This window comes from Nicotiana sylvestris, chromosome 12 (genome assembly GCF_000393655.2).
Source record: "Nicotiana sylvestris chromosome 12, ASM39365v2, whole genome shotgun sequence".
NCBI lineage: Eukaryota > Viridiplantae > Streptophyta > Magnoliopsida > Solanales > Solanaceae > Nicotiana > Nicotiana sylvestris.
In genome coordinates, this window is record NC_091068.1 from 32,841,446 (window position 1) to 32,849,540 (window position 8,095).

General features: G+C 39.9%; 1 protein-coding gene across 1 annotated transcript; it reads right to left on the reverse strand.

Annotated features, from left to right (window-relative positions):
* Positions 1 to 4,612: 4,612 nt before the first annotated feature.
* On the reverse strand, positions 4,613 to 7,710 carry LOC138882872 (uncharacterized). Its single transcript, XM_070163508.1, has 7 exons — positions 7,601 to 7,710; positions 7,375 to 7,427; positions 7,180 to 7,310; positions 5,971 to 6,220; positions 5,324 to 5,694; positions 4,985 to 5,203; positions 4,613 to 4,921 (listed from the first exon to the last, which is right to left on the reverse strand). The coding sequence occupies exons 1-7, from the start codon at positions 7,708 to 7,710 to the stop codon at positions 4,613 to 4,615; spliced, it is 1,443 nt and encodes a 480-aa protein (XP_070019609.1).
* Positions 7,711 to 8,095: the final 385 nt, after the last annotated feature.

Sequence of the window (8,095 nt, forward strand, 5' to 3'; positions counted from 1 at the left end):
GAACACAAAACTCTGGTGACCCTCAAAGCCTCAGGAATTTAGCCGATAAGGCGGACTGATCAAAACTCGGCGGTTTCGAAATGAACAACAACCAATGTCAATTGATTGTTCTTGTCCAGAACAATCCATTGACCTAGGTTCTAGGTCACAACGAATGGCCATGATCCAAGAAACCAAAAAAGGGGAAAAATAAATTAGGTTTTCTGGATTTTAGATCCGAAATTAAGAGGATTTGGTGGGGACTTAGGGAAACCTAGTGATGGATTTGGAAAGAGGGGGTAATGGTGATTGTATGGTGACAGTTTGGGCCGATTTGGAGCGTCGCTGCCGGCCGGTGGGGTGTGGGAATTTGGGGCGGCTAGGGTTAGGCTTTAGAGGAGATGAAGGGAACTGTGAGGGGTCTGAGGGGTTTGGGGGGGTTGGACAATTATATGGGATGGGGGTATTAAGTTTAGGTCTGTTAAATCATAGGGAATGAAGGGTTGGGATTAAACGACGCAAAACAACGTCGTTTTGGTTAGCTAGGGGCGCTGGACCGGATATGGGGAAACTGGGGTAGGCGAATTTTGTAGAGGCAAAAGGTTTGGGCTCCACAAATTTAAAAGCCCAAATTAAGCTCTAGGTCCAAATATCCCCTTCTTTATCATATTGACCCAATTTTAATTCTAATTAATACTAATTACCAATCACTAATTTTAATTAACCCTAAATTCCTAAATTAAATCCTAAACAAGACCTAATAATGAAATTGACTTAATTAGCTAATTCTAACACTAAAATAATTAATTGATTTTACAACTAATGAAAGAAAAATACTAAAACTAAACTAAAAACTAAACAATGTATACTTTTTGATTTTGTTTTGTTGATGCGATTAATTAACAATTAAACTAAAATGCAACTACCAAACTAAGAATACAATGCATGAAACTTGAATATATAATTTTGGGTATTTTCTATGCTTTTAATGTATGCAAAAATTCACCTAAAATGCATATAATTAAACAAGTATTCCTAAAAATTAAAATAAACTACAAAAATCTATTTTGTGATTTTGTAAGAGTATTTTGGGTTGGGCAAAAATCACGTGCTCACAGCTGCCCCTCTTTGCTCGAAAACATGAAGAGTTTTTGGGCAAAGATAAAGTGAGCGAATACGAGCGATTTTTGCCCGTTTGGATACTCCGTGGGAAGCACTTTTGAGAAGTTTGACCGAACCTTGCATCTGAGGTTGCCTACATATCCTTGGCTATAAAGAAATCGGGTCAGTGTAGTTCTGAAAGTTTTTGAAGCTGGGACTACCGAAAAGTTGTGATTTCACTACTGTTGCCGTTGCTACTACTTACCGAACTCCTTATTACACCGAAACAAAAATGAAAAGAAGCTAGGCTAATCTATGATCTATGAGTTACAAAATTCCTATCTATATATCTTCAAACTTGATCTTGAAACTTCTGCAGTTCTGCTGTGCATCTTGAACTATTGACTCGCACTCTCGAGGCGAGCTTCTGTTATCCCTAACTTGAATTGACCTCATTCTTTAGGCGGGGTCCTGCTGTTTTCTTGGGATTAACTCTGATATGTATTCCCTCGTTCTCCAGGTGGGTGCCTGCTACCTGACCTAATACTTGAATGGGTTCCTTTTTTCTCCAGGCGGGCGCCTGATGCTGACTTAAAATTCGAAATAAATTCCCTTATTTTCTAGGTTGGCGCCTGCAACTTAAACTTGAAATGAATTCCCTTGTTCTCTAGGTGGGGCACCTGATGTTGACTTAAAATTCGAAATAAATTCCCTTATTTTCCAGGTGGGCACCTGCAATTGGAAATGAATTTCCTTGTTTTCCGAGTGGGCGCTTGATACTGACTTAAAAACTCGAAATAAATTCCATTGTTCTCTAAGTGGGAGCCTGACGCTTAAACTTGAAATGAATTCCCTTATTTTCTAGGTGGGTGCCAATAGCTTGACTTAAAGCTCGAAATAAATTCTCTTGTTCTCCAGGTGGGCGCCTGATGCTTAAACTTGAAATGAATTCCCTTATTTTCCAAGTGGGCGCCTGATGCTAAAACTAAAACTGCATTCCCTTGTTATCCAGGTGGGCGCATGATGTTGAAACTAAAAATGAATTTCCCTTGTTATCCAGGTGGGCACCAGCAACTTAAACTCGAAATGAATTCCCTTGTTCTCCAGGTGGGCGCCTGATGCTTAAACTTTGAAACGAATTCCCTTGTTCTCCAGGTGGGCGCCTGCCATTATAACAAAACAGACAAAACAAAAGAAACTTTTCTGCCCTAGTTTGGTACCGGGAACATCTGTGAGCGTTAATCGAATCATGTTATCCAAAAGAGCTCTAAGAATTTAAAAGTTAAATCACATTATTCAGGTGGGCCCTGAAAACTAAAATTAAATCTCATTAAGAATGAAAACTTGAAAGCTAAATTCTATTTCCTAAAGGTAAAGCTTACGCTAAATCGCATTATCTATGAGGGTCCTAAAAACATAAAACTAAATCCCATTATCCAGGAGAGTCCTGACAACTTAAAACTACATCCCATTATCCAGGAGGGTCCTGAAAATTTTAAATTAAATCCCATTATCCAGGAGGGTCCTGAGAACTTACGGGTGAACCTATCTGCCGCACGCTCTCCTCACGGAGGGTTCCTCCCGAACACGAAATTTCCTGCCCATGTTTCAATCAAAGAAAATCTTATTAGTTTGAAAATGAGGTGGTTAGTTTGCGGCATTCTTGCTGAAGGCGGCCTTTCTACTGCTATGCTTTGTTCCGATTGGTTGCCTTGGGCTAGCAAAGAATATTCTGACCTTTTGATCGAACCTCAACCACAGAACCCCGAATGACCCGAATGTCTCATACTCATCCTGTTGTTTTGCATTTCTATCCTTCCCATTTGAACCTCTGTATTTCCTCAAAGTTCACGAAGCCACTTGACCACTTGAACTCCCCCCTAACACCTTATTTATCATTTTGAATCATGTTATTTCTGGTATGCTTTGGACGCACTTCGCTTTGTGAATTTTAAAGTTGGTAATAAGCTTTGAAATCGTTTCTTGCTTGCTTAAAAAGTCTATCATAGAAAAAGACTTAGCGAAGTAGACCCAAAAGACAGCGAAGCAAAGTGACTTCGAGAAACGAAGACAAAAAGGGAATTTTAGACAGAAATGACTATTTGAGGAAGAGTGGAAAAAAGACTTATCTGAGTGAAGCAGCTAGCTCCAATGATCATGACTTGCATTTCGGATTAATCAGCCTAGATCGTTTACCTAATCATATTTCATTTTGTGCCCCGTCTTCATACTTCGAAACCGGGATTTTCCATAATCCAATCTCTCTGCAAAATCGCGAGCCTCGTTTGGCTTATAGTGCCCTGACGGGTTTTCACCAACAAACCTCTCTCATTTGTTCATCTCTTGACCCACTGTCGCCTTACGGTGCCCGTGAGGGTTTTCACGAATAAGACTCTCTCATTTTAGTTTTCTCTTGGCTTTCCATCGCTTTACGGTGCCCGTGAAGGTTTTCACCAATAATACTCTCTCATTTATTCATCTCTCGACTCATTGTCGCCTTACGGTGCCACGAGAGTTTTCACCAATAAGACTCTCATTTTCATTTTTCCGGGTGCTCCTGAACAAACGTGTTTCCCACGATGTGAATCATACCTCTAGCTTGCTTGACTTAGCATATCTCAAAGATTGATTGGAAGGTCTTTCTTTGGACTGGGTGCGGACTTTTGGACGGGGTTAGAAAGAAAAGGTGGCATGCCGGCTTAAAAACAATTTAAAATAACAGGGTTCAAAATTACAACTTTTGGAATCAAATCTTTTGCAAAACCACAGTTTCTGCCCCAGTTTCTTCAAGTCTGGGGAATTTTGGATTTTTGTTTTGATGTGACCGAACCATGAGGCTGCCTACGTATCCTTAAAAGGAATCAGGTCGAACATAGTTCAAGACATAGGAGTTGCTTTGTTTTTGTTACTTTTCTTTTGTTTTCTTCTTTTTCTTCTTCTTCTTTTCTTTTTCTTTTCTTTCTTTATTTTGCTTTACCTTCTTCTTCTCTTTTTTTTCATTTTTCTTTTTCCTCTTTTTTCTTTTCCCTTTCTTTCCTCTTTTTTCTTTTTCTTTTATTTATGTTCCTAAACTCTACTTCTGATTCCAAAAGAGGGGTATGAATAATAACAAATAAGGTTCAAAAGGGGTAACAAAGGATAAAAGTGTTTAGATAGCAGAATAAAATATCATCGTCATTCCAATATTTAAAACATGCCAAGTACAAACAACACAATTAGACAAACCAAAGAAATTATACATAATATCTTTTGATTGCATCAGAATTGATAGCATATCTACACATTTGCCTTCTATATTTGTTAAATACAAAGCACTATTGGACAGCACTCTTGTTACAACGAACGGCCCCTGCCAATTTGGGGCAAACTTACCTTTAGCTTCAGCCTAATGTGGAAGGATGTATTTTAATACTTGCTGACCCACTTCAAATTTACAGGGACGCGCCTTTTTATTGTATGTTCTTGCCATTTTCTTTTGATACAATTGACCATGACATACTGCCACCAGTTTTTTCTCATCGGTCAGACTTAACTACTCTAAACGGGTTTTGACCCACTCATCGTTATCAATTTCAGCTTCAGCAACAATCCGAAGGGATGAAATTTCAACTTCTGTGGGTATAACTACTTCAGTACCATATACCAACAAATAAAGAGTTGTACCTACCGAAGTGCGAACAGTAATGCGATAACCCAGCAAAGCAAAAGGCAATTTTTCATGCCATTGCCTAGAACCTTGCACCATCTTTCGAAGTATCTTCTTGATGTTCTTGTTAGCCGCCTCCATAGCTCCATTTGCCTTGGGGCGATACAGAGTGGAATTTCGATGCATAATCTTAAACTGTTGGCATACTTATTTCATCAAATGGATGTTAAGATTAGCACCATTGTCTGTGATGATTACCTTGGGAATTCCAAATCGGCAAATGAGGTTTGAACGAACAAAATCGACCACTGCCTTCTTGGTCACAGATTTGAAAGTCATAGCTTTTACCCACTTAGTGAAATAATCAATGGCCACCAAAATAAATATATGCCCATTTGATGCTGCTAGCTCAATTGGACCAATGACATCCATGCCCCAAGCAATAGATGGCAGAGAATAAATCAAATCACCATGTACCTGGCATTGATGACACTTGCGCACAAAGCTGATGCAATCTCATTCCATGGTGAGCCAATAATACCCTGCTCGAAGAATTTTCTTGGCCAAAACATATCCGCTCATATGGGGCCCGTAAACTCCAGAATGAACTTCGACCATTATGGTCAAAGCTTGTTTAGCATCTATGCACCTCAACAATCTATGATCTGGAATTCTCTTGTACAAGACTCCCCCGCTCAAGAAAAACCCACTAGCCAAACGTCGAATTGTTCTCTTTTGATCACTTGTGGCCTGTACTGGATACACCCCCATCTTGATGTATTCCCGGATATCATGGAACCACGGTTCACCATCAAGTTCCTCCTCAACCACATTACAGTAAGCATGCTGATCACGAACTTGAATATGCAGAGGGTCAACATAAGCCTTATCCGGATGGTGTAACATTGACGCCAGGGTAGCCAAGGCGTCAGCAACTTCATTACGGATCCTAGGAATATGCCTAAACTCTACTGATTGGAACCATTGACAAAGATCATAAAAACATTGTCGATACGGTATGAGCTTTAAGTCTTGAGTCTCCCATTCTCCCTGAATCTGGTGCACCAATAGATCCGAATCTCCCAAGACTAGGACTTACTGGACTCCCATATCTACATCTAACCTCAAACCCAGAATGCATGCCTCGTACTTAGCCATGTTGTTGGTACAATAGAAGTGAAGCTGGGCTATAATAGGGTAGTGGTGTCCTGTTTCAGAAATGAGCACTACCTATATTCCGACACCTTTCATGTTAGCAGCTCCATCAAAGAAAAGTTTCCAACATGGTTTTTCATCCTGCTCCACCTTATCAATATGCATCACCTCTTCATTAGGAAAATAAGTCTTCAATGGCTCATACTCTTCACCCACCGGGTTCTCGACCAAATGATCGGCCAATACTTGGGCTTTCATCGTGGTTCGAGTCACATAGATGATGTCAAACTTTGTGAGCAAAATCTGCCACTTTGCGAGTCTTCCTGTGGGCACAGGCTTCTAAAAGATATACTTTAGAGGATATAGGTGAGAAATGAGGTAAGTAGTGTAGGATGACAAATAATGCTTCAACTTTTATGCTACCCAAGTCAGGGCGCAACATGTCCTTTCAAGGGGAGTATACTTAACCTCATAGGATGTGAACTTCTTGCTAAGATAGTAAATGGCTTGCTCTTTCTTGCCAGTAATGTCGTGTTGACCCAACATACAACCGAATGAATTATCCACGACTGTCAAATAGAGAATTAAAAGTCTTCCGGGTTCCGGCGGGACCAACACATGTGGGTTTGACAGGTACCCCTTGATCTTATCAAATGCCTCCTAGCACTCGTCGGTCCATTTGGCCATGACATCCTTCTTCAGCAACTTAAAGATGGGCTCACAAGTTGTCGTGAGTTGAGCAATAAACCTGTTGATGTAGTTTAAGCGTCCGATCAAACTCATCACCTTAGTCTTATTCCTTGGCGGTGGCAATTATTGGATAGCTTTGATCTTTGACGAATCCAACTCAACGCCTCGTCGACTAACTATGAACCCCAACAGTTTCATTTTGCAGGGTTGAGCTTAAGATTGTACCTACGGAGCCTCTGGAAAAAATTTCTCAAATCTCCGACATGGTCAGACTGTTGCTTTGACTTTATGATCATATCATCTACAAAAACCTCAATCTTCTTGTGTATCATGTCATGAAATACGGTAGTCATTGCCCTCATGTAAGTTGTCCCAGCGCTTTTCAAACCAAATGGCATTACCCGGTAGCAATATGTTCCACATGGTGTGATGAACTTCCTTAACTTTTGCTTGACAGGAGGTCATGCCGGATCAGTTGGCAATTTGTGAACTACCAAGTCGGTACTCAAACACGGCATGTTATCATATGACCATGCAAAAATGTCTTTATATTCAAATAATGCTTTGATTATTTCTTCCTTGATTTGTGGTTCCAAATGTACACTTACCTTGGTTTCCTTGATATTATCTGGATCTTCTAATTTGATTGCTTCAGTTTCATTCAAATTAGGCCTGGGTTTCTCTTCAAAATGATTTAGTTCTTTACTAATTTCCTCGAATGCCTCCTCTTCATCATATTCTGTTTCATCATCACATTCTATTTCTTGGATTATTATTTCATGAGTTAGATTGGATTTTAAGACTTGGCCGAAGATTCCTCATGCATGTCATGTCATTGAAACAAGCATAAAAAGAACTGTACAAAGAAAGACAAAAATGACACTATCAGGAGTAATGGAAAAAGGGAAATTGCATTTCATTGAAAATAAAGGATAGAAGGGTTTGTACATTAAAACAAGCAAAAATTAAAAATCTGGATTACAACCCTGGAATAATCCAGATAATAGAAAGGAAAATAAAGCAAACTACCAAAACTCCTTTTGAGTAGGGAGAGGAGTAGCATTCCAATTGTTAAGCTTCACTTTTGACCCAATAAACTGCACATCTGCTTTGCTGGAGCCTTCCACAATTTTCACCATGTTCACCTCATCAAATAGGCTCTATAACCTTACAATCATCTCTTCATCAAAGTCAACCACAAACTTTGGAATTGCTGACACCGGACGCTTCATGACCCCTGACTTGACGAAAAACCTAGAGAGGTGTGGGATAGGCTTAGGGAGCGACCATGACTTTTTTTCAACTTTTTAGCCTTTTTCACATCATCCCCTGTAGGCTTGAACCCCAACCCAAATGTACCTAGATTTTCACGTAGAGACATTGGCTGCTGCACGATGCCTTGCAAAGATGCGCCCAGACCCTTGCCCTACACAAAACCATTCTTTAACAGTTCATTTTCTACCATGACGGTTGCAGAAGCTAGCTTTGGAACTAGAATATATTCCCCTTCCGGAACCTTATCAA